Source organism: Marmota marmota, unplaced genomic scaffold, assembly GCF_001458135.2.
Source record: "Marmota marmota marmota unplaced genomic scaffold, marMar, whole genome shotgun sequence".
NCBI classification, from domain to species: domain Eukaryota; kingdom Metazoa; phylum Chordata; class Mammalia; order Rodentia; family Sciuridae; genus Marmota; species Marmota marmota.
The window spans coordinates 4,766,065-4,793,495 of record NW_025999891.1 but is presented as its reverse complement, the minus strand read 5'-3'; the positions used below and the strand labels follow the sequence as shown (position 1 = coordinate 4,793,495).

The window sequence follows — 27,431 nt, the reverse complement described above, 5'->3', positions numbered from 1 at the left end:
TGTGTACCACACTGGCAGGCCACTGGGCCTGACCCGCCAGGCTGTCACAGGTCTGTTTACCTTGCAAGCGCGAACGGCGGCTCTGCCCTACATAAAGTTTTTTAAAGCTATTATGAAAATTTGAGTAGAGACAATAGTGTAATAACTCTGAAATACCCAGCTTCAATAATGTTGATCATTTTGCCATTCTCATTTTGTCTCTACCCTGATGCCTCCTTTTTTGAGAAGGAGGGCTGAAGTCTTTTAAAGTACATCCCAAACATCACATTACTGTACCTATAAATACTTAAATATGCATTACTGATAAGAACATAAGCAGTATGCCATAATCATATCTAATAGAGTTATCCTATTCCTTAATATTTATTCGGATTGCCTTAAAGATCTCTGTTTGAATCAGGATCTAAACAAAGTTCACACATTTGAATTTGGTTATTATATCTCTTGAGTCTCCTTTATCCCAAACATTCCTGCCTGACTTCATTTCCCCTCCCACCTACCACATACTTTAGAGGAGGGATCTTTGACTTGTTCAGAAATATTTCCTGAAGAATGATCCATATAGTGTGTTTAGCCGTTTGCTTCTTCATGGTACCCTGGTTCTTTATTCCCCATATTTCTAATAAGCTGGTAATCAGAGCTAGAGGACAGATTATATTTAAATTAGACTTTTTTAGGCATGAATACTTTGTAGTCAGTGGTGTGCTTATCATAAGGACATAATATTTTGTCCCACATTAAGTGATGCTAAAATTGAGTGGTGGATTGAGTTGATATCAGGCTTGTTCTCATCCCTTTCAAGTGGCTTTCCTAGCTATTGATAGTGCTAGATCCATGATTTCACAGAAGTTACAGAATGATGGTCCCCCCTGCCCCAATTCTACTGCTTCTGCATTTATCAGCCGAAATTCTTCTTAGGAAAGACAGTGAACATTTGGTTTATTTTATTATAGCTTTTTTCCAATGTTTTTCAAAAAAGAAGAAAAGATAAATTCAAAATTATGGAGAGCCAATTTTAGATACAGTCAAATCTAAGCTTTACTACAGTGTAACCTTAGGCAGGTTACTTTCTCTGTTAACCTAACTTTCCTCATTTGTAAATTGGGGATGTCACTACCTACTTTGTAGGTTTACCATAAAATTAAATGGAAGTTTGTTTGGTTTTATTTTTTATTTTTCAGTCCTGGGAATTGAACCTGGGCCTTGTACATGGAGCAAATGCTCTGCCACTGAGTTACATCCCCGGCCTGCCATGAAAATTAGATGTGATAATATATTTAAAATAATTAGTAGCTTGCCAGTTACCTGTTAGATGCTCAATATATATTAGTTCATTCATTCAATAAATATTTATAAGGATTTACTATGTGCAGGCACCATCCTGAGAGTTTGGGATAGACTTGTAAACAAAACAGACAAAAACTCTTGCCTTCATGGAGCAGGGCTGAGTATAACAAATAATAAACATAAGAAGTAATTATATAGGATGATAAACACTAGGGGCAAAAAAAAAGGAAAGCTGTACAAGGAGGTAGCAATTGGGTAGGGAGTGCAGGATGCGGTATCAGATTGGTCAAGATAGGTATCATTTGAAAGATAAGATGTAAGTAAAGCTGCAAAGGAGATGAAAGATGTAAGGGCTAAATAGGTATTGGGAAGTACAGTACATGCAAAGGGAGCAGCTACAGCAAAGGCCTAAGGTTGGAATGTGTCTAGCACAGGAGGAAAGTGATAGGAGAGGCTATCAGAGAAGAAGGTCAGATCACTATGACCTGGCCATTTGAAAGACTCTGGTTTTTACTGAAAATGAGATAGAAAACTTTTGCACAAGAATGACACAATTTTGACTTAATCTTAAAAGATTATTCTGTGACATGCATCAAAAAATTTAAATGAATTAATGGGTATGACAGAACAATATGGCAAAATATTAAGAGTCTACAAAATACTGAGAGTATATGGGTGGTCGCTGCTTAATTCCTTCAAATTTTCAGTGTGTTTGAAAAATCTCATAAGAAAACATTGAATAAAAAGAAAAACTAAATATAACCCTGATAATATCATTTTATGGAATAATTCTAATTTGTCACTGAGAACTGTCCCATAAGGAAATTCCACATGTCAAATCACATTGTCTCACTTTCATTATGAGGCAAAATATAGTTTTTTGGAAAGAACCTGAATGATAAAATCTGAGATTAAAATATGTAAGCATGTAGAAGCCTGAAACTTTTTTTTTTTTTTTTTTTTTTTTTGGTATAAAGGATTGAACCCAGAGGCGCCTAGCACCCCACACCCCCCAGCCTTTTAGCCCTTTTTATTTTTTACTTTGAGACGGAGTCTCGCTAAATTGCTGAGGTTGGCTTTGAACTTTTAGCCCTCTGCCTCAGCCTACTAAGCCACTGGGATTACAGATAAATGCCATCCCACCCAGCCATATTTTCTGTATAATACAGTAAATGTCAGTGTATAGGCATGAATAAAACAGTAAAAAAGAAAATTTATTTTGGTCATTCTACTATGTTTTAGAAATCTAGGACTCATGGGCCAGAGTGATAACAGTAGACATATTAAGAAGTGCCCTAATTGTAGCTAAATTTTGAAGGTAAAATCAACAGAATTTTGAGAGGGATAAATATCAAGGATAACTCCAAAGTTTGTGGTTGGTGGTGTGAGCAACTTCAGCATGTATGTTAAGAGGAATGGAACTGGATTCAAATACCCAAGAAGGGTGAGTGTGAATAAAGAAGAGGACCAAGAACCAAGCCCTGGAGCATTTCAGCATTTAGTTGGAGAGGAAAAGAGGACTAACAAAGGAGGCTTAGAAACATCAAGCAGTGAGGGACAAGGAAAGACCTTTTTTATACTAAAGACTAAAAGACAAGGAGAAGAGAATTTTCACTGTTTTGTGTCAAATGCTATTCATTCTCCCTGCTCCCAAGTTGTCCCTTTTTCTACACATCTTTGCTAAAAATTTTAAATTGGAAATTGTCTTAAGGATGGTTATAGTAAAATCATAAAATTCGTCTAAACTTTTAATGAGTTTTAAACTTCAGGCAGGGCAAGACATGAATCTATTCTAGATACAACAAAAGATGATTCCTTAATATCTATAACATCCATGTGCTTAGCAGGAGTCCTGAATTCCACATTTCCATGGTTCCCCAGTCTCAGATCATCTGCCATGTGTTAATTAAACAAAACCCTGAGGATACAACTGAGTACAAAGCATAGGAAGCTTGAAATTTTATTAGAAGGTCTTGCAAACTTATACAAGAGTTAAATAATAAAAGAATTATTTTTTTCAGAGTGTGGAGAGATTTGGATTCAGACTAACCATTTTATATATTTCTGAAGATACCATAATTTATAAAGTAACTTAAGCGATAATTCAATGGATGGGTTGTGATCTTTTTCCATGGTAGACTAAAATGAGATTACCAAACCCCCTTTTGTTTGGATTCAAAGGATCCTCCAGTTACATTTCTGAATAGACCTTGAGACTGTTTGGTCTTCCCATTTTTCCTGACCTGTTATTTCAAATGTTTACCTTTGGTATTCTCTTTATGATGCTTTTCGTAAGTAAATCATTTTGTTGCTTACTTCTACTAACTTTTAAACATATAATTCTTTTAATTTTGTCAATGTTTTATCTTGTAAAGGTTGAATTCTCACCTCTGTTGTGCTAGAAGCTCTTTTTCTTAAACTTTTCTAGCCTTGGAAAGGCAATTACCCTAGATCTGATGACTGCTTTGAGGGGATCAAGGGCTGAATTCTCTGAACTATCCTTAACTTAAAACCTCAAGATATGTTGTCACAGAATTGATGCAGAGTGACCTACATAAAATTATCGTCTCTCCTCAACCACTCAGCTCAGATCATGTCAAAGTTTTTCTTTATCAGATTTTGCGAGGTAAGATTTTCTTCATGAAGAAAAAGGCATGTCATGATATAAATGAAATGTTTTGCTGTTCATTTGAACTTTAATCTGGCCTTCCAAGATTTTCTTCTTTCCTAAGTGCTCTTTCTTTTGGACCAAGTTGTATTTCATCATTTTCATATTTGATGTTATGTAATGACAAATAGTTCTTATATTCATGATGGTAGAGAAGGTTATGTAATATTATGTAATGACAAATAGTTCTTATATTCATGATGGTAGAGTAGTGAATTTCACTGGGCAGTTGAGTTGGGTTAATCTAGGAAGACAAATAAGCAGAGTGGTTTGTCCCACATGCATTTAAGCAGCCTTTAATTCTCTACATAGTAGGAGTACGTGGTATCAGATGACTAAATTTAAAAATGACTGTACTTCCTATGGATGAAATGCATTCTGCAAGCCAATAATAGGTGTACTTGTCAGAGTGTTGGTTGATATACTAAGTCCAACTGTAGAGAAATAAATTGACCTTAAAACCAAAGCAGAAAGAGGAGACCAATAGAAAAAAACAGCTAAATAACTCCAGAATGGCTCATTAAGAGCATGGACCTAGCTGGGCACAGTGGCATATGCCTGTAATCCTTGTGGCTTGGGAAGCTGAGGCAGGAGGATCATGAGTTCAAAGCCAGCCTCAGCAACTTAGCGAGGCCCTAGCAACTTAGTGAGACTCAGAGTCAAAATATAAGAAAGGGCTGGGGATGTGGCTCAGTAGTTAAGCACGGAGTTAACTAACAATGTAGGCCAACATAATGGATGCCACTTCTGCCATCAGTTGTATCCTTCAAAATTTGCTGTTATAAGTGAAAAATTATTAAAAGCTAAAATAGCTTTCTTATCCAGTAAAATTATTTTTTCATAGAATTAAGTGATTCTTTAAAGAGATTGAAAAGCATCTGCCAAAAAAGAATTAAAATGCATAAGCAATATTAAAACTAGAAAGTTCACCTCCTATAGATTTGATATTCTGTGGTGGGGGAAATGGAGAAGATTATTGTCTCTTTTTATACTTGTGGGAAAGTGTGATTTGCTACATTTTATTTTTAAAAAAGAAGACTCAACCTGAGGCTGTGTCTTTTAGCAGTGCTAAAGCCCCAATCTTTTAAGATGTCGAAATTATTTTAAAAGTAATGACCTATCCTCTTGATTCTCAGTGGTAGAAAATACTACTGACACACGTAGACAAGCTTCTCAGTTTTGTCATATCAGTGAAAAATCTGCCCTGGGAAAGGCTCCCTGTTGCTTAATGGAAATTATTTTGTTGAAGTAGGTTCAGAATCATAGGTTGAGATTATCAGTACCAGAACTTCACTGGTCAGACTGATAAGCAATTGAAGGCTATTGGTATGGTCAGTCTTAACTTGGGAGTCTGTGAAGCTTATCTGTATATAAATCTATGTACTAGTTTAAATTATAGACATTATCTCTTGGAATATGCACACCTTGCATGATTTTACTGTAGCAAAATTGATTTTTTGAGAGGGGACTAAGTCAAACTTTTAATAATATGCATTATGCAGTTACTTAGGGAACAATTCTAAATCCTCTACTCTGTATGTAACCTTCTAAGGTTTGTCCAGCATCATTAATTGACTAAAAGGAATTAAACATCTGCAATTAAATCTGTTCATTATTTCAGGTTTGAAATATCTCCATTCAGCTGGCATTTTACATCGAGACATTAAGCCAGGGAATCTTCTTGTGAACAGCAACTGTGTTCTTAAGGTATCTTTTTTCAGTTTTAAAAACACTAAATTTAGAATTATAATGAATAATAGAGAAGTTGATGTCTTTTGAGATTGTTCCATTGTTAAAGAAAGTATATATCAGAAAAAAATATAAGAAGACTATTCTAGCTTTTATTAAATAAAAATGAAATAGAGCCTTTTAGGAAGACTATCTACAGTTTTGCATAAAACATTTCTGTATGCTATTTGACTGAGGTAGCAAAGTAGGAAGTAGAAATATGTTTGAAAGTGAAAATGCTAGACCACAAAAAGTTATGTGTGCCTATCAAGTGTATTTCCTCCATATATCATAGCCAATCCTCAGTAACTCCCCTGAAGAGAAATGGATTACAGGGTTGATTATATTTAGCACTCCAGAAAGCATCAATTTTACTTCTCCCTCTAGTCCCACTTCCCATTGTCTTTTGTTATAGAGACTCACAAATAGCAAAATCCACATATGTGCCTTTCCGTATCTCTAATACAAATATATATTGGCAGACCTCCTGAATAATGAAAGGTCTACCATATTTTTCCTCATCATAGAAATTAGAGATAAGAGCCTTTTTAGAGGGCCGTGTGAAAGCAAATAAAAATTCCATTTATTTCTTGAGTTGTTACAGTATTATATAGTACTTTAGTCTACAGTAATTATTTTTATCATGTCAATGATACATTTGAAATAACTATCTTTTAAAAGTAATCAAAACTATTGTTATTACTTAGGTTGTTGACAGTTAATCCAAGCATTAACAATTTTAAATGTAGAACTAAATTTAATATATATTTTTTTAATTTAAGTGGTTTCTCTGAACTGTGAGCCAGTTCTCTTTAAAAGCCAGTTGGTTGTAGTGCATATGAATGAAAATTCACTATGGCCTTGAAGAATTGTGACTTTAGGAGTTAAAAAACAGTTTTTCATATTTTCCTCAAAAATGGCAGTAGTTACATTTCATCCTTTTCTAATTAAAAGAAAAACACACATTAAAAACTTTATAGTTAGGAATTCTTTGTCCTGTTCATACCAGTCAATCATATGACAACTTAAGCTCGTTTCTTCTTATTTGGGTGTTTGGTTTGAAACCTTTACAGAGGGTTTTGTATAGAATCTGTCATGCCTGATACTATTAACTGCTTGAAGTCCATTTTCCAAATCATCTATTATGGTATTGTAACCTCTGGCTACATAAATGGTAACTAAAGGAAAATGTCATTTATGGATACACAACACAGATTAGAACAAATTGAAATTTTGTTCTGCTCCTTTGACTCATCCTAGATCTAGGCTTGCTTTTAAAAAGCCATAGTAAAGTATAAAGCTATAGACACTACTTCTGTTCTATCAAATATACAAATTAATTTGTATATTATTTGAAGATAATTAATAACAAAACATTTTCTTTAAATTAGTCTCCATCTTTTGCAGGGGGTGGGGACATGGTGTTGGGGATTGAATGCAAGATTGCTCTACCACTGAGCTACATCCAGATCCCTTTTTATTTTATTGAGAAACAAAGTCTTATCATATTGCCCAGCTTGGCCTTGAACTTGGAACCCTTCTGTCTCAGTTTCCTGAGTCTCTGGGATTAAAGGGTTGTACCACCATGCATGGCTTCTATTCATATTTTGAATATATTTTGTTTCCTATTAAGCAAAGTTGGATAATTTTGCTGGAAATCCTCAGTATCTTTTTAGTTATTTGATCCCTGTAAATTTCTTACTTTGGGCTCAGATTGTCTTGCATTTGCTAACAACAACAACAAAAAGTAAACTCAGGATCAGGCTGATGTTTTTAAAGGGATTTGTTTTATGACAAAAGACATTGTTCAATGGGTGTTTGGTTGGGTTTTCTCCTAAAATGTAAATGCAAGAAAAAAATTTGAGTTCTTTCTTTTTGTTTTGCTGTGTTTTAAAAGATGTCCTAAAAAATCATGGCCTAGTAACATTTTTTTAAAATATTATGTTATTTGAACACTAACCTTTGGAAAGATGTGATAAATTTGGTCTTTTTGTTATGATTTTTCTGTGTTGTCTGGAAAAATTTTCTTCATTATTAGGTTTTTAAATGTTGGCTTCATACTGACTCATCCCCACTTGCCCACATGCATTCATTTAGTGTGAATAGACAATGTTGATTTAAGTCAGAAAGAGAGATTGCCAAAAATTAGGAGTAAATTTTGTTTTATTTAAAGGAGTAGTTTTCAGATTTTTAAAAATACTCCAGAACCCTTTTTCAAGTTCTGGTACCTCAATTTAGAAAACAGATTTAAAACATTATTTTACCACTTCTAATAGTTTCTTGTAAAGTTAATCAGAGATAACATAGCTTACATGGTCTTTACTATCTGACCTCATCATCAATATTTTCCCAATATCAAGAAAATCTCAATATTTGGAGATAGTAGTAGTTGCAACTGTGGCTTTGTTGTAATTTATTAACAGGTAGTTTGCAACCTCAGGCTACTTTTCAATTAAATAGAAAGAAAAATTTTATTTGTACTGTATAGAAACTAACCAGTCTGTGAGCTTATCATTTTTTTTCCTTTTTTTTTTTTTTTTTATTATTACTGGGGATTGAGCCCAGGGTCTTGCACATGCTTAGCATATACTCTAATACTGAGCTGTATACCCAGGCAGTCTTTCTTATTAACTGTGTCTCCAGATCCTAATATACTATCTGAAACGTAACATTTAAATATTCATGGTATGAAGAAATGAACCTAGTCGCACTAGTATTCTACAGTATATTACATTTTGACATACACATGTTTGAGTATGAATTTTAGTATTCTAAATGGATAGGTGTGAAATTTGAATAAAGTGTTTATAGAACTCCTGAAGTACTTCATCAGAATTGGATTCAACAGGACTCAGTTTGAAACACATAACTTTAAAGAAATTTTACTGTACATTGTACATATAAAATAAAAATGGCAAACAGTCTTAACTCAGGAAGTCTTTAAGATATACCTCTTTATCATACCTTCCTCTATAAGCCTGTCTTGAAAATAGTTTTGTTTCTACATTAAAACTAGAAATATGATTTTAACTGTGTCTTATTGTTATGTTTTACTTAATTATCAGTTGAAAACAAATTGAAGATGAGAATATTTTTAAGATGCATCATTTTATATAGAAATATTGAAGTTTGAAACTTTTATTCCCTCTCATCTGAATAAAACCAGATTGTATTTTGACACAAATGCACTCTACTTATATCATTAAAAATTTTTTAAAGTTCAGGAGTATGTCAAGTTCTTTGTTTTGTTTTTTGTTGTTCCATGTTCATTTGTCTGCTGATAATGTTTTGATTGTCTTTTCTATTTAGATTTGTGATTTTGGATTGGCCAGAGTGGAAGAATTAGATGAATCCCGTCATATGACTCAGGAAGTTGTTACTCAGTATTATCGGGCTCCGGAAATCCTAATGGGCAGCCGTCATTACAGCAATGCTATTGACATCTGGTCTGTCGGATGTATCTTTGCAGAACTACTAGGACGAAGAATATTGTTTCAGGCACAGAGTCCCATTCAGCAGGTGTGGTTTCACTTTAGGGCTTTGGTAGCTTTGAATTCTATTACAGAGTTGAGGGGAAAAGCCATCTTGCACATGTCTTGGGCTTATCCATTGTACTGTCTAATTTGCTTTTAGCAGATTCAGGTTCACTTAAAATTCAGAAAGTTACAAACTCTAAGATTACAGAGAGGTTCATTTTGTAACTTAGGAGCCTATTAGAGTAAGTGTTGACTTTATTACATGCACTGATGCTTATAGCTGCAGACTCTGCTGTTATAATGTGCACAGGTATAATCTTCAATTGTTAGAGGGTTTCTCTTCTTTCTAACTGAATGGCTGTGACTTGAAGATGTATTTGGTGACTTTATGTACTTATACTTTGTGCTTAGAATATAAATTTTTACTGATTTCTTTAAATTTGAACGTGAGAAATTTTCTAATCATTATTATAAAATGTAACTTTAAGAAATCATTCATGGCTAGGAGTGTGGTTCAATGGTAGAACACACTTGAGGTCTGGTTTCATTCCCCAGCACCACTGGGGGAAAAAAACTAAAACAGAAATCATTTGTGTTGCCTCAGTTGTCCTTTATACTAATTCATTAATGCATGTCTTTTCTTAGGATATAACCTAAGTATTTTTTTTTTTTTTAAAGAAAGAGGGGGGAGAGAGAGAGGGAGAGAGAGAGAGAATTTTTTTTTTTTTAATATTTATTTTTCAGTTCTCGGCAGACACAACATCTTTGTTTGTATGTGGTGCTGAGGATCGAACCCGGGCCGCACGCATGGCAGGCGAGCGCACTACCGCTTGAGCCACATCCCCAGCCCCAGTATTTTTTATTAATAAAATTTAACAGTATTGTTTGCATGAAGCAAACAAGCAGTGAGCTCAAATCATGGAATTTGATGGATGGGTTCAAAAATAGCTTTTGCCACTTCGTATCAGTTATATCTGGGGCAAGTTACTTAACCTCACTGACCTTCTTTTTAATTAAAAAAAAAGGGGGGGGTGTTTTTTTTTGTTGTTGTTGTTGTTGTTGTTTTTGAGGGGAGAATCTCTAAAGCTGAATGTTAAATAAACTAGTAAAGCTAAAAATAAGGCTTGGCACATAGTAAGCACTCAGTAAATGTTAGCAGTTAGGATGGTGGTGGTGTGCCAGGATGCTAGGGATGTAGCAGTAAAACAGACAGAAGTTATTTTGCCTTTGTGAAACTGTCATGTAAGACATAAAATAAGTATGCCAATAAATTAACCCCAAGTAATGATAAAGTCTGTGATGAAAAAAATCACACCTGGTTAAAAATAGAAAATGATGGGTGAGTAGGGCAACAATAAAGAATTCTTCAAAAGATAACATTTCCCTCACATGAAATGAGAGAGTAAAGTGCTGGGGAAGGTGTTCCTGAAAGAAGGAAGGAGAATAATACAGCCATCATAATAAAGCCCCTGAGGCAGGAACAAGTATGGCATGTTAGAGGGATTATAGGATCAAAGATAGGAAATGACATCAGAGGGAAAGAGAAAGAACCTGCCAGTGAAGTATTTTGAGCAAGGAAGTATTGAGATTTGATTGATCCTAGTAATTAAAAAATTACCAGATGCATATAATACATAATCTAATTTTTACTACTATTGACAATATCTACTATTGAATTTCTTTAGAAAATAGAGTTTAACAGACTTACCTATAAGACTATTTTATCTGAACATAACAAACTATCATAAAATGAATGTGTGACAGTACCTTACATATAGAAGCTTAAATAAAAACAATAATAATAAAGAGGTGTTTAAATCCTAACTATTGAACAAGAATCTTGGGTTGATGCTAAAAAGAGCTTAGAAAGAAAAATGAAGCAACTTGAATATAGGATATATTTCATTTTCTAGAGAATTCATAGGTCTTAAGAACTGGAGGAGAACTCATCTATTGTCAGTGTGTTCTAGGGTAAAAAATTGATATGTAAAATAGAGTCTAATTTGAACACAGAAGTACTTATTTTTTCTGTTGCATTTTCTCTGTATCTTTGAAAAATAACTACCCTAAATGCTGAAGGGCAGATCATAAGTGTTTCCCTTGAATCTGATCAATTTTAGACAACTTCCTGAATGTTTCCATAAGCCAGTTATTTCCTTTTGTCTTTAGAGTAGTTTCTAGAGACCCCACAAAATTGCTTCTACACTTTCCCAGAAAATTTTGTATAGAGATCTAACTTTTATGGAAAGCAAGCTTCTCAAATATATCCTTTATCCTGGCAGTGATAATGATGGCTACCCCTTGGTTTAGATATGTACAGAAAACTGTTTTTCTAGGTAAGAATTTCCCATCCCACAAGAATCTGAATGAAATGTTATTGTTTTTGTTTGTTTGTTTTTTAAGTTATAGATGAACACAATACCTTTATTTTATTTATTTTTATGTGGTACTGAGGATTAAACACAGTGCCTCACACATGCTAGGCAAGTGCTCTACCACTCAGTTACAATCCCAGCCCCTATTATTGTTAATTAGTTTATAAAATTGATATGTAAATAATTCTTATAACAATTGTAACACTACAATTGTTACAATAACAATTGTAACACTACAGGAAATTCGTGGTTTGCTACTTACAAGGTTTGTATGTGAGAAGACCATTTTATTGCTTTCTTTTATTGTGCTCAGCTAGCTAAGTGTGACTTTATGCAGTTTCATAGTTTTCCAAGTACCACTGTTTCCTGCCAATATAAGAGATTTTTTGCATGACTAGAATGTAAAGGGTGTGTACTGGCCCAAACAGAGTTTATCTTTCATTTCAGATCAGAATGTTTTGAGTAATTATTAAACCATACAACTGGTTTCTGGATTAGCTCCTCTATGAGCTTAAATGCATCTGAAGCATCAGAATCCATTCATTAACTGTTTGAAAGGACAGTTATTAACCACCAACAGAAGAAAAGTTCAATTCCACAAAGATTGTAGATGCTATAACAGCACAATAGGCCAGCCATGGTGGCGCACACCTGTCATCCCAGTGACTCAGAAGTCTGAGGCAGGAGGATCACAAGTTCAAGTCCAGCCTGGGCTGTAGTCTTAGAATGCAATTCTTGCCAAACATACTATATATAGATATATAGATATATATATTTTTTATCGTGAATTCCCAATAAATATCTTTCTAGGGTTTTTGTATGTTTTTGTTTTGTTTTTGTTGAATAGGCCATAAGTGAAAGTGGAGACTCCTCCAAGGTTAGTTAGTCTAGAGCTTGCTTTAAGTTTTTTCCCAAAGTTTGGTCCTTGTTTCTAAGGCTGTTATTTAAGAGTAATGAAAGATTGTTTCTGTGATCTTATTGTCCATTTGTATTTCATGTTTTCTTGTAGTTGGATTTGATCACAGATCTCTTGGGCACACCATCACTGGAAGCAATGAGGACGGCTTGTGAAGGTGCTAAGGCACACATACTCAGGGGTCCTCATAAACAGGTAAAAGGGGGGAAAAGACATCTTTATCTGGTAACTGGGCAGAATTTCTCTTCTAAAAGATAATGTATTAAGAACTTTTAAACAAAGGTATTACTTGTAGGTTTTATTTATTTTTTTATATCATAACCTAAATTTTAAAAAAGTTGAAAACTTACCAAACTGAATAAAATATGGTCATTCCCAATTACCTAGGGGAGGAAATGCATATTTGTAGCACTTTTGCCAATAAATGACCTCTAGCTTTGTATCTTCTGGTTTATTGATACATAAGGGAAAAGTTACTGGCGATGGAGGTTTGTCCTCAGTACATGTATATCAAGATGTTCTTTCCAAATTCTGAGCCAGAATTCCTGGTGTCTCTTATTTTTTCCTGGTGTCTCTTATTTCAGCCAGGAAGGTGAAGTTGTTGCTTTGCATTCTTGCCACTAACACAAAATCAGATGTGAGTATTGTTAGAAAAGAAGCATAAAGAGAGATTGCCAGATTTGTACTATGTTACTTGGAACCATCGAAATCACTGTTTAGAAAGACAAGATGGTTTTTATCTCTGCCCTCTTGATTTAGCAGCATTTTTTAGAAGCACTTTCCTAATCCCTTTTGGACAAAACAGCTTAATGATGTGAAGAGTGAATAAGGAGAATACTTTACTTAGGAACTGCAAACTGAAACAGAACAGATAAGGCTTGAATAGGAATGAGCTGGCAACTAACTTTCCTGGGCTTTTAGATAATCTGATTGATGATACCAAATGACAGTTTGACACTCCTTTCAAATGGCCAGCCAACCATTTGGCTAAGGCTTCATCTTCTCCTGCAGTTCCCTCTTTAATTCTAGTGTTACTCCAGAGCTTGTGTTTTCATAGGCATAAAGGAAAGTGAGATTATATGTGTTTTCCAAGACAATCCCAAGCTAATAAAGAGAGATATATGCATGTAGTTTAAAAAGCCACCTAATGGATACATCTTTCTGTGATATTTAGCTTAGAACAATAAAATAATTTAAAATCCCAACACCCTTAGAAGAGTGCAGTTATTCTTAACCTAGAGGAAGGTTCTATAATCTAGAAGGAACTAATAAAGTCCATTGTGCTCCATTTATTTATTGGCCAGCATCAGAAATACTAACTAATTTGTCAGTATCTTGTGGAAAATGTATCCTTGGAAGTAGCAAAATAATTTTCCTCTTTTACTGATCTTATCAGATCAGTAAATCTTACCTAGCTAAAGGTAGACAGTAATGAAATGTGGTGAAAATCAGACACCCTGGTGCCACCCTCCATTTCTAGAGGAGTTTCAGCTATTACTAAAGGTTGCCAGTTAATTAATCCTGTGTGTCAAAGAGTTGCTAAACAGCAGCCAAGACGGCAAGACTTTCTGAAAAGTTTCTAACCTGTATCTAGAATAGCTCAAAAGTCAGGGGGTGAGGGGGGAACTGGGGTTGTAGCTCAGTGGTAGAGTGGTTGCCTGGCAAGTGAGAGGCACTGGGTTCCATCCTTAGCACCACATAAAAATAAGTAAATAAAATAAAGGTGTGTGTACATCTGCAACTAAAACAAAATTTTTTTTTAAATAAAGGTTTGTGTGTAATAACACATGTTTGTAATCCCAGTGACTCGGGAGGCTGAGGCAGGAGGATCACAAGTTCAAAGCCAGCCTCAGCAACTTAGTGAGGCCCCAAGCCACTTAGCGAGACTGTCTCAAAATAAAAAATAAAGCAGGCTGGGGATGTGGCTTGGTGGTAAAGCACCCCTGGGTTCAATTTCCACCACCACCAAAAAAAAAAAAAAAAAAGTTAACTGCACTAAAACACTGTGAATTCCTTTGCACATTGCTAACAAGTGATTCCTTTTTTCTTAGAAATTGTAAAATCTGACATTTGTAAAAATCTAGAGCTTTCAATTAAATAAACATAGTGAATGTCATATTTTCTAAACATAAGGTAAGAAATGAAAAAGTCCCATTTTTCTTTAGTTGAATAGGTTGAGAGGCGTAACGGAATACTTTCTTACACTTTTTTTTTGGGGGGGGGGTGCTTAGTACTGGGTACTGGGGATTAAACTCAGGGCCTTGTACAGGCTAAGCAAGCATTCTACCTTTGAGCTACCGCTCCAGTCCTTTCACATACATTTTTACATGAATTGGCCTCTTAACAGTAACGCCTTTTGGGATTTAACATTTTATTTATTTCTGAGTTTCCTGGTTGCCTCAAGGGATCACTGCATTAAAGGTTAGTGGTTGCCCTGGCTAGTCTTGATGTCAGAACATTTTGACTTTGAAGAGAAACTAAGAGAGTGAAAATTAAGAGACCATTTCTGCTCAAAGGCTAAATAGATATATTTTGTATAGGCTTTAAAATTTTATCTTTAGATGACCTTTCTTTACCATTAAAACTGTCACCAAAATAGTAGGAAAAGTCTGTTTTTAAAAAAAATTACATATTATGACCATGTGGAGTTTATCCCAGAAATGCAAGGATTGCTAATCTACCGAAAATCTAAATATTTTAATATCACAAATGAGAAAATTCAAGATTATCTCAGTGCAGAAAAGGCATTTGATAAGGTTCTTTTTAGGTCTTAACATCAGAAGGACTCTTTACAAAAACTTACTGAAAATTTTTAAGTGAATTCCTTTTAAGCTTATAAACAAAGGAGAATGAGAAAGATAACACATTACCACTTACAAAAAATGAAAATGCATGTACACAGAGAGAATATCTAACTTTTCAAACACTCAGTGAAGCTGCTTAAGTTAATTGAAGTCTTCATGGGGCAAGCTCTGTCTTACTATATTTATTCAAAATTACTTAATATTAGAATATTAGATTAACTGTATTTTAACTTGTGAGGAATACTTGTAAAAATTCAATTTAAGTTTTTTTTAGGTTGAACTATGAAAAGGAAAAACTAAGCATCTTATAAGTAGTTATCATTTAAATAGCTGCAAGTTAGATGCAAATAACCATTTTTTGTTAGTAATAATTTTTAACAGTAATTAGAAGTTTGCTATGTACTAAGAAACGTCCTAAGTACTTCTTATATATTCCTTTTTACCCATGGAAGATGAGGCATTACAGAAGTTAAATAATAACATGCTTAACATTATAAACCAGATCTCAAAAACAGGTTTTTCTAGTTTAAAAACCTGTTTCTAAGTTAGTATATATTGCCTGGCACCAACCAACACCTTCACAGCATAATTTTAAACTTCTATTTGTGTGTGTGTGTGTGTGTGTGTGTATTATGTATTCATATATTTTATACATATGAGCAAGTAAGATGTAAGTACCTATAAAATAAAAATTGTAGAGAGTTAAAGTCATCCTCAAGTACCACCCTTAATCCCAGTCTTCTCTGGATTAGTTTGAGAATATCTTTCCAGGTTCATTTGTTTTTTAAAAATCAATTTTCTTTTTCTTTTTTTAAAATATATTTTTAGTTATAAATGAACACAATATCTTTTTATTTTATGTGGTGCTGGAGATTGAACCCAATGCCTCACACGTACCAGGCAAGCGTTCTGCCACTGAGCCACAACCCCAGCCCCTCCAGGCACATTTTTTTCTGTTCATCTTATTTAGACATATTTGTACAAATAAATATATGCTACTATTTGTTGGGACTTTTTAAAAAAATACAATATGTGTGTGGGGTGTGTGTGTATGTATACCTAGATATTTATCTTTATATATCTATGTCTATATATACACACAAACACAAGGAGAACTTAGTTGAATACTTTTTCTTTCTTTCTTTTGGACTAGAGATTAAACCCAAAAGCTCCCTACCACTGAGCTACATTCCCAACCTATTTTATTTTTTATTTTGAGATAGGGTTAAATTTCCCAGGCTAGCCTCAAACTCTTGATCCTCCTGCCTCAAGCTCCTGAGTCGTTGGGATTATAGGCATGCATTACCGTGCCTAGTTGTCCTAAAGTCACAGATTACTGCCTCAAATTAATTTACTTGTGTTGGCTAGTTAATACACATACTTATGTGTTTGTATTAGTCAGGACTCTCTCCAGTTCAAATTGACTTAAGCAAAAAAAGTGGACTTACAGCCTCATTAAAATGAAAAAATCAACTGACTTAGATTTTGGGTTGTCAGATAATATTCTGTGTCAGGAATCTGACTCTCCTTTTCTGCTGTTTTCCCGTGTTTTGACATCATTTTCAGACATCTTTTGCAAATATGGAACCAGCAGTCCAGGCCTGTATTTTACTACCATAGCAATCCTTCTGGAAAGAGCTTTCCAAATAGCTCCAGAAGAAATATTTAGAAGGTTTCTGATCCAGTTAGGAATGTGTTTGATTAGAGATAATAGAAAGTATTGCTTATAGTGATTTAAATAAATCAGTCATCTTTCCCTCATATTTTGAAGCTGATGTAGCAACTCAAGGTCTGTTTTTTTCTTACTTTCTGCTCTTCCATCTTTAGAATGTTGACTTCATACTCAAAACAAGAAAATGAAGGAAAAGGAAGGCAATGACCACTTCTGTCCCTTTCTCAGAAGCCTGCCTAGCATGCTTCTGCTCACATGTCAGCATATAGACTATGTCATCAGTGGCCTCATAGTTGCAAAAATGAGTATTTAGCTTTTCTAAATAATGAAGTCAGATAAGGGAAAGGAGGTTTGAGGGTCTGTGTTAGACTAGCCATTCCATTATCTGGCCCTAGTGAGTTTTAGACCACATTCCCATCCTGGAGCCAATCTTGGTGCTTGGGAAATAATGTAATTTGATTGGCCAGGTCTAACTAAGGTGCCCATCCTTAGAATTGGGAGATTGAAATCAAGCCCAGCCAAACCACTTCGTTTGAGGGTAAAATGGGGATGGGACACCAAAGGTCAGGGAATTCTTGGCAGACAGAAACACTGTATGGTATTTTTAATTTATTGTCTCTTTTTTACAACTCAAATGTTAGAGGAAGAGAAGCTTAGTTTAGTGAAAATAGTCCTGTCTCGTGACAGGTACCATATTTTACATTTAATAGACTCACAGTATGTTAGAGAGAGAGTTCAGTTGATTCAAACTTTTTTTCTAGGTGAGTATTCTTTTGTATCCTCCTAGAGTACTTTCTGTAGTACACCATGAATTGTGTGTACTCAAGAAATGCTACTGACCGATCACCACAACTTTTTTGCTGCCAGCTAAAGTCTAAAACTTTTGTGTAGTTAGATAAAAACTAATAGGAACATCTGCTTAGGATACTTGCACAGCCTGGCTGATTTCACTACAGCGACCAGCACTCTGCATTTAACTTATGATGACTGTGTCATAACATTTAGGGCCTCTCACCGTAGTCTAAAAACTCATTCTTGCTTCATTTCACCAATAATTAATCATAGTCATTAATAGAGCACTCTTCATGACCCTTCCTGTCCTCATGACTCAGCACTGGCACCCACATATTCCTCCATTACTGAGTGACTTATAAACTTAACAGAACAAACAGAAAATGGACTGGTATTTTTTAAAAGGGGGAAATTTACATGTGTGAATGTTGGGAGAATTGGCAAAAACTTATTTTGAAATTAGTTATTTAGGTCTTATTTCTAAGCATTCAATTTATTTCTCTTATTCAAAGTGATATTTTTGTACTTAAGAGAAATACAAACTTAATCTATTGCTGGACCTAACTGGTTTTGACCATAATGGACGGTGAATTGGAGGGAAGAAAATAGAATTAGAAGTACAGCACCTCTTGTACTCATCTTTCCTGTAGAGTCAGTGCTGGAAACTAAATTATTCATAGTTATTTTTCTGAAGAAGAATTGCCATTGCAACATAGCTGTCCTAGGCTGAAATGACACTTAGTCTTATTTTTAATGTATTTGTTGGGGTACACTTCTATAAGAAAGATTGTATTGCCATTGACATTTTAGGTAGCCTTAACATCCACTCGGATTGTCTTAAGCCAACTGTCCTATATCCAGTCTTCCTCAAGTCTTATAAATTTTGCCTTCTAATTCATTCTCTCTTCCCCATTAGTAGTGTCTAGAACTACCTATTTTTCTGTCCTCCCTGCTTACCAGAGAGATCTTATTCATCTCTGTTGCTCCCATACCAAACCAGGGCCTGGTATTTAGTGGATGTTAAATGATGAGCAGTGTTGTTGGTGGATAAGGATACTTGTATTGGTACAGTTTAATAGATGAGAAATCCAAGGCTCTAATAACTTACCCAGGTCTAATGATGACACAGTTAGAATTTGAACCCATATCTTCTAGTAGTCATACCAGTCAAAAATAAGATGAAGAGCAGATTTACTTAGAGAGTGGAAACGAAAGGATTACTTACGGTGGGAAATTTTGCTCTCGCTGTCTGTTAAGAATTATCTGGAATTTGGCTACCAACCTGCACAAGCCAGTGCAAAAGAGGACAGCTCTTCACAGTCAAAACAAAATCTTTCGGGCTGGGGATGTGGCTCAAGTGGTAGCGCGCTCGCCTGGCATGTGTGCGGCCCGGGTTCGATCCTCAGCACCACATACAAAAAAAAAAAAAACAAGGATGTTGTGTCTGCCGATAACTAAAAAAAAATAAATATTAAAATTCTCTCTCTCTCTCTCTCTCTCTCCTCTCTCACTCTCTCTTTAAAAAAAAAAACAAAATCTTTCAAGAATATCAAATTACATTATTTTACATAATAAAAAACTCATGAAGAAAACAAATTAAGTTGTAAGTTAAAAATTCTTCGTCACTTCCTTCCCTTATTTTGACGAGTATAAATAATTAGGGACATACATGTTTTAAATGAGAAATGCTTCTCCATCTGCAAACATATAAATGTGCCAAGGAGGGCTAGGAGTATAGCTCAGTGGTAGAGCACCTGCCTCACACATGTGAGGCACTGAGTTTGATCCTCAGCACCACATACATACATACATACATACATACATACATACATAAATATAATATAATAATAAATGTACCAAGGAATAGTAAGTTGGTTTACAAACACTTGAATGTTCTGTGCATATAATCCTTTCTACTTGTAGTAATCCCATTAAGTCTGATACAATTTTAGACTCCCCCACCTCAGCAGTGCAAGGGATTGAACCCAGGGCCTTGGACATGCTAGGCAAGTTTTCTATCACTGATATACATCCTCAGCAAGTTTGAAACAATTTTAGAATGAAAGTAAACTTCAGAGTTTATCTAGTCCAGCCATCTCACTTTATACTTAAAGATACTGAGATTTATTTAATTAGTGACAAGACAGGACTAGAACACCCATCTAATCTTATCTACTCTTTAATCCTAAAGAAAACTTCTGTATAGAGAATCATTACCTCCTGCCAACTTTTTTTTTTAATTCGGATTGAACCCAGGAGTGCTTAACCACTGAGCAATATCCTCAGCCCTTTTTTATTTGTTATTTTGAGGCAGGGTCTTGCTGAATTGCTTAGGGCCTTACTAATTTGCTGAGGTTGGCTTCTAACTTGGTCTTTCTGCCTCAGCCTCCTGAATCACTAGTATTACAAATGCGTGCCACCACACCGAATTTTCTCATTATTGTTGGATTTTTCCTATGTGACTTTTGTTGGAAGGAAGCAGATATGTAAAATACTTGATATTAGTAGTTGTCATAGCAGGATTCTGAGGCTGTGGTTGAGATACAAGGAGACCTTCCAGTATTCCGTTTCTGGTGTTGTGGAGAGCTTGACCAATGTGAAACCTGCTTATATTGCTGTTAAAGTTGCTCTTTCTAGTCTTCAGATGATCAGATGGTAGTGACTTTTTGCTTTTTGTGATATTCTGAATTTTTATCTATTAACTACCCAGAAAATACAAGACAAGATCACCACAGATACACAAGAGTTTGGGAGTAAAAGTTGTTTCCAGTTTGCCTGGAATTAGTATTGTTCTAGAGGTCAGATGCTCCCAAATAGAAACCAGAGTCTGTTTTTTTGTCTTTCTCTTTCCTCTCCTACTTTTTCCCCCTTTCCCCCCTTGAGGTTCTTCTCTCCCATTAATAGATTACATTAATGTAGTAACAAATTGTAAATAATTTGACTCAAAAAAGTATAATAAGCAGAAGAGATCAGGCCAAATGAAGGGGATACCACCAGGTCCACATAGATTAAGCTCCAGAAAACTGTGAAAATCTGCTCTAGCCTGAGATTATTTCCCAGAAGTTTTAAGTTTTATGAGGAATCCTTGAAGAAACAGAGGATATAAGAAGTATTCAGAACTAATAGGAATAAATTAGGTTCAGATAAAATATAGTTTGTGGCTCTGAGCTGCTTCACTTTCCAAAGCAGAGTGAAGCTGAATACCACCAAAGATAATTATTTTTTTGGTTTTGTTTTGTGGTGCTGGGAATTGAACTTAGGGCCTGCGTGCATGTGAGGCAAGTGCTCTACCATTGAGCTACATCCCTAGCCCAACAGGTTAGTTTCTTTAACCAAAGCTTTGACTTTGTTGTCATCTGAGCTGATTTTTCATAGACTTTGGCCTACCAGCCTAGCTACAGAAAGTAGGAGGTAGTTCTCAATATCATTAGGAAAAAAAAAAAAAAAATTACCCTACTAAGAAGTCAGTTTCTTTAAAAAAAAAAAAAAAAAAAAGTAGTTTGACAGTCGTGCCAATAATAATCAGGTCATGAATTTAGAATTTTTGTTGCCTTCCTTGATTCTTCCTTTCTTACTTTAAGAATTTACTTATTTAGAGACAGGGCAGTGATGCCATTCTTCTGTTCTGTCCCCAGAAACACCTAGCAATGACATAGAAGTTTCATTAGCTCTGTGACTTCTCATCAAAGCCATCTCCTTGCCTCAGTGTAAGGGGTTCACTTATTGCCATGTGGATGTGCCTGCCACTTCTGAGACAATTAAGAAGTCAGTGCTGAAGGTGATTCAGACAGAACAGGCAGAAGCAGTGGCATCCTTTCTTAGATTTTGTAAATTCTTGAGTATCCTGTATAGCTTCTTTAGAACTAGTATTTTAATACCCTTATGGTAATATTGTCATAAGACATAGTTCCCATGCTTCTGTTGCATAGTTTACATGCTTCATTTTGCATGTGGCCAAAGTTTTGACTTTTTTCTCCTACTCCTTGACATGTTTGGCATTTCCTTCTTCTAAAGCATTTAATATGCCAGACTAAGGAGCCACCATATTTACAGGATCAGTTTCATTTTTCAGAGGCTCTTTTATGCTCTGATACTAGAGTGAGTCATCATACAGTATAAATATGCTACTGTGAAGTCGGTGACAATTGTTGCCTTTGAATACTGGTTAATGAAGAGAAATCCTGTTCCCTTTGTACACTTACTGTACACATCATCCTTTGAGCTGACTTCTTACCTTGTTATAAATTGGCTGTAATCCATATCTATATACATAAAGACTCACTTAAATATTTGATTTTTTTATTCTTTCACAGCCATCTCTTCCTGTACTCTATACCCTGTCTAGTCAGGCTACACATGAAGCTGTTCATCTCCTTTGCAGGATGTTGGTCTTTGATCCAGTAAGTAGTGTTTATTTTTATATATTTTAAATGAATTAAAAATACATATGTTCTAAGAGAAACATCCTGGTTTTAAATAGATTGGCAATGTAAATAATGACTGGTCAAATGATAAACCTCAATCCCCAGTTTCATGTTTATTATGCTGACTCATCATACAGTTTGATTATTAATGTTTAAGACACTAGGGAAGAGAGATAATATACTGCCACTTGCCCCCAGTGCAATAGCACATACTTGTAAATCCCAGAAGCTCAGGAGACTGAGGCAGGAGGATTCCAAGTTCAAGGCCAGCTTCAGCAATTTAGTGAGGCCCTAAAAGCAACTGAATGAGACCCTGTCTCCAAATAAAAATAAATAAATAAAAAGGGCTGGGTATGTAGTTCAGTGGTAAAATGCCCATAGAAAATAACAATAAACTGTACAATTTTTATTTATCTTGATATTTGTAAAAAGAACTTGACATGAAGACAAATCAGGAGAAAAAAATTTAAGATTATTTGAAAAAAATCTGTTCTTTGTATTGCATAAGGACATTTTTATTCTTTGGGTTGTTGAGATGGTAACATTTTCAAATGCCCTTTCTGGAGTTGACTCTTTTGGGACATACTACAAAGCAAAGTCTGCCATAAGTTTAGCTCTTCATTTATTCATTCATCCAAAGAATTTTCATATCTGTACCAATAATTTTTGTCAAAGAAGACTGAAAAATGGAAGAATTTTAAAATTTTTAGATAGGGAATACAAAGAGATCACCAAGTATAAAACACAAAAGGTATTTAAAGGATAAAAAAGATCACAAGCTGATGGTATATACCTTTAATCCCAGAATCTCTGGAAGCTGTGGCAGGAGGGTTGCAGATTCACAGCCAGCCTCAGCAGCTTAGCAAGACCCTGTCTCAAAATAAAAAATAAAAAGGGCTGGGGATGTAACTTAGTGGTTAAGCACCCCTGGCGCCAACCCCTGATACAAAAAAAAAAAAATCACAAAATTACCAGTTACTGACATTACATTGGTATGAGATGAGGAAAAAACAGCTTTCTCACATGATTATCAAATCCACAAAGGTCATAACTATCTTCAGAATTGACATCAAAGACTAGGGATAAAAAAAAAAAAATGTGCTGTTTGAGATTCAGGTTTGTGAGAAAGTCAAAAGTTTTCTTATTCGTGGAGCCAGAACCAATCAGGGTGAACCAAGTTATTTTTGTGACATCTCAGGGAACAAAATGGACTTTTTTGTTAGAGTGGCTGTCTAAGTATTTATTTGTTTATTTTGTTTTGTTTTTTACTGTGGTATATGAAGTACATAGTGATACTGGAAATAAGATAAAGTGTCAATTCTTGCTTCCATGGACTCCCTTAGGTCAAGTTCTCACTATTAAGGACAGTTGCAGTCATATAACTTGCATAATGAGCTAGTAATTCAGTATTGTTCATTAGTTAGTTCGGTTGTTTTGAGAAACTGGAGATTGAACTAAGGAGCCACATTCTCAGTCCTTTTTTAAACTTTGAGACAGGCTCTGAGTTGCTGAGGGGCTTCCTAAATTGCTGAGGCTGGCCTCAAACTTGCAATTCTCCTGCCTAAACCTTCCCAGTGGGTGGGATTACAGGTGTGTACCACTGCACCTGCAATATCATTAAGTTTGACATTTTGTTTTATTTTGCAAGTTTAGCCAGGGCCCTAGGGTTAAATTTTACTTTCCTGTATTAGAAATATTTTATTCTATTTTGTTTTGGGGGGGTTTGTTTTTGGTTTTGTTCTATTTAGATTAATTCACCTCTGCCAGGTTTGCCTGCAGTGCTTGTATCTGTAAGGTATCCATTTTCTCTAAGATCCCGTGTTTGTTAATCCTTCTGACCTGTTTGAAAGTCATTCTTTACATATGAGGCTGGAATTTCCTAAGCTGTAGGGCAAGGACCAAGCACTGTTTCCTAGGAGGCCTTTTAGACATAAGTTCTACATATGAAATATAGCCCTTATTCCTTAATAATGGGATTATCACGCCTAATTAAATAAAACTTTTTGTGTGGTTATAGTTATAGAGATTTATCTGGCAAGAGATGGCTTGTTTCCCCCTCCTACCCAAGAGAGCAAATTCAGCTTTAAATTAATACTGGAATAGGAGTTTACACCATATGATTTTAAGAGATCTTACAGGTGTATGCTTCCTTATAGAAGTAAACAAAGTATATCAGTTTGTTTACTTAGAAATATTTTTTATTTGTAACATGGATATTGTATCAACTTTTACTCAAAAGTTGATAAGGCAATAAAACCTAGTATAGAAACAGGTGTCCATATCTATTACAAATGTTGATCAGTTAAAGAAACAAGACACTCAAAATATGCAATTGAGATATAAAATATGTAATTAAGTACCATTAGGTCCTTCAAAAGAGGACCACTATTGAAGAAAAGCAGTTTCTCTTTGGTGTCCATAAATGAAGGGTCTCCTTTCCTTTGGCTTAAATTGAGAAGTCCTAAAAAGATATTAGTTTAGAGACTTGGAAGATGATCATTGCATGTCAAGGATTTGATTTACTTTTGTCCAAACATTTCTCTTAGGTAAAAGAGAACCTCTATAGGTGCATACAAAAAACAACAGAGTATGCTGTCAGTGGTCTGGGAAACCAAAATCTTTTTGACCCTGCATTCTCAGATTTCAGGAAATAACAGAATCTTCAGACAAAAAAGACTAACATTGGAACTAGATTCCAGCTGCTGATACCAGCTGACAGACCCAGTGTCTGCCATCTGCCACCTGACAGGAATGACTTAATGGTCAGATGATAAAATTAAAGCCCAGATTTAATCACTGCTGCCCCAGTGTGGACAGGTGGCTTGCTCAGTCACAAGCAGACTTGGCCAACAGCCAGAGTTAGTGTGCCAAAGCAGAGACCTCAGTGCCTTATGTGAGACTGATCAGAGGCATCAAGAAAAGGGGAGCAAGGGCCAGAGGGGCTCAGGACCAACACAGTGGGTATAGTGTCTGTCGGCCAGCTTGTTTCTCCTTTGGGGTAAAACACTAGACCTCTCCCAGTGGATCTTTAGCTCCAGGAACAGCTGCCAAAGGAAGACTCATGTTTTTAGAAAAAGAAAAGGCTTACTTGCTAAGAATGCCAGGCAGTCAGATTTCAGAAGAACTGGCTCACCGAATACACAGGTATTGAAAGGAAAGCAACAACAACAAAAGCAAAAAACAAGGTTATCAAGTTTGTGTTTGTCTCTTCATGTTAAATAAACAGTAAATTTGTTTTATATTTAGCTTATCTTGAAAGGTCATGACATGCCTTTTAGCATATCAGCATAGCAAAAAATCAAAGATAAAAAGTGTTTTGGGGAAATCCAGATTTATGAGAAATGTCTCACATTTTATTGTTTGGGGGACTAGAACCAATCAGAATGGTCCAGTTATGTTTTACTTATTTGAATGTAGAATTGTTTTCTTTTTAAAATTGTGTTACATGAAGTGCTAGGTCATACTGAAAGCAGGGCCAAGTGTCAGTTTTTGTTTGCTTTGTGCCATGGACTCCATCCTTAAATCCTATAAAATTCATTTTTCTCCCAGTTTATATGTCCACTGAGCACTGAGGAGGGATGATTATTTTGTTTAATTTTTTAAAGGAGTAATGAGTTTAAAAGTTTATGGGTTAGGTGGGCACAGTGGTACACGCCTACAATCCTAGCTATTCAGGAGGCTAAGGCAGGAGGCTTGCAAGTTGGAGCCCAGCCTGGGCAACAAAGTGAAACCCTGTTTCAAAAAAAAAAAAGGTTTATGGGTTAGCAAGCCTGAAACTAGCATATTAAGTATTCTGATCAAAAGTGCCAGAAACCCACAGAATAGGCCACTTCTCTACTAGTGAGCCTGAGTTCTCTTTCACAACATGGCATTTAAGACCATTGTATTCTACCTAACTCCAGCAGCTTTTAGATGTGCTTTTGTCCAATCTATTCAACAGTCAAGGAGAATAAAAGTTTCCAGCAACTTTGTCAAACTGCAAGCATGATCACATCTCCTCCAAATATGGACACATTTGGAAATCATAGGCTCTTATTTAAAATGTAAGTTTATGTTGTACCACAGGCCTGTAATCCCAGCCACTCAGGAGGCTAAAGCAGGAAAACCACAGGTTCAAGCTCAGCCAAGGCAATTTAGCAAAACCCTGACCCAAAATAAAATTAAAAGGCCTGCAGATTTAGCTCAGTGATAGAGCACTTGACTAGCATGCGAGTGGTCCTGGATTTAACCCCCCCCCCACCCAGTTCTGTCAAAAATGTTTAAATAGTAAAAAAGAAAAAAAAAAAAAAGAAAGAAAAGAATTAATTAAATAAGATGTCAATTTACCCTTTCAAAACAGTATATATTCAGTATATATTTAAATACTATTATATTTGTCACTTTTGACCCTGTATAGACCTATTTCAAGATAGAAGTTCTTTTCTGCTAAAATTCTGATAACTTCCTAAGTGTTTTATTGTAGTAGATAATAGTTTGTTGTCCTAAATCATATACTCCCTCTTTCTGCTGTGTTACCAGCCTCTAAATTCAATTATCCCTCTTTGCACAGAATGTTGTGAATATTAAGTATAAGCTGTATAAAGCAGTAACTGTCTTGTGAAAGATCCTATATAGACAGTCATGCTTATCTGTAGTGTTGATGTGCTGGTCTCTAAATTTGATTTCAGTCAAAAAGAATATCCGCTAAGGATGCCTTAGCCCACCCCTACCTAGATGAAGGGCGACTAAGATATCACACGTGTATGTGTAAATGTTGCTTTTCCACCTCTACTGGAAGAGTTTATACCAGTGACTTTGAGCCCGTCACCAATCCCAAATTTGATGACACTTTTGAGAAGAACCTCAGTTCTGTCCGACAGGTCAAAGGTGAGTGTCTTTTTTGGCCTTCAGATGACTAGTAACATTTTTTACAATGTGACCAGAAATCCAGGGTTTGGATGCTGTCCAAGGCTCCTCCATGTTTATTTTATAACCATTGCTGTTTGTCCAAGGAGTATATGCCAATAAAGCTATGTGGGTTATAAAAGTGCTTACATCCAGGGGAAGGTAGGCCAAAGGAATGAGATTTTGTTCTTATTTTCAAAGTTTTAATGATTGTGACTGAAAATATATTTAATTTGTACAAACTCAGTGCCATTTCATCAAATGAAATGTGTTGGCCTTTTTATATAAATATGAAGTTTTTAAGAGGATAAAAATCCACTAAGGGGACTAGGGGTGTTGCTCAGAGTGTTTGCCCAGCATGATGCCTGAGGCCCTTTGGTCCCCACTTAAAAAACGGCGGGGGGG

The 27,431-nt window shown here is 35.3% G+C and overlaps 1 protein-coding gene across 3 annotated transcripts in view; it reads left to right on the top strand.

Moving 5' to 3' along the window:
* Nlk (nemo like kinase) overlaps positions 1-27,431 on the top strand; it is a 151,654-nt gene that overhangs the window by 119,648 nt on the left and 4,575 nt on the right. For 2 of the 3 annotated variants that reach the window (XM_015501138.1, XM_015501137.2), the window contains exons 4-9: positions 3,807-3,913; positions 5,577-5,662; positions 8,993-9,202; positions 12,544-12,645; positions 22,032-22,118; positions 26,810-27,008. In XM_015501138.1, coding sequence (XP_015356624.1) covers positions 3,807-3,913; positions 5,577-5,662; positions 8,993-9,202; positions 12,544-12,645; positions 22,032-22,118; positions 26,810-27,008 — 791 coding nt within the window. The remainder of the gene's footprint in view (positions 1-3,806; positions 3,914-5,576; positions 5,663-8,992; positions 9,203-12,543; positions 12,646-22,031; positions 22,119-26,809; positions 27,009-27,431) is intronic. The other variant, XM_015501139.2, reaches the window with a different exon arrangement.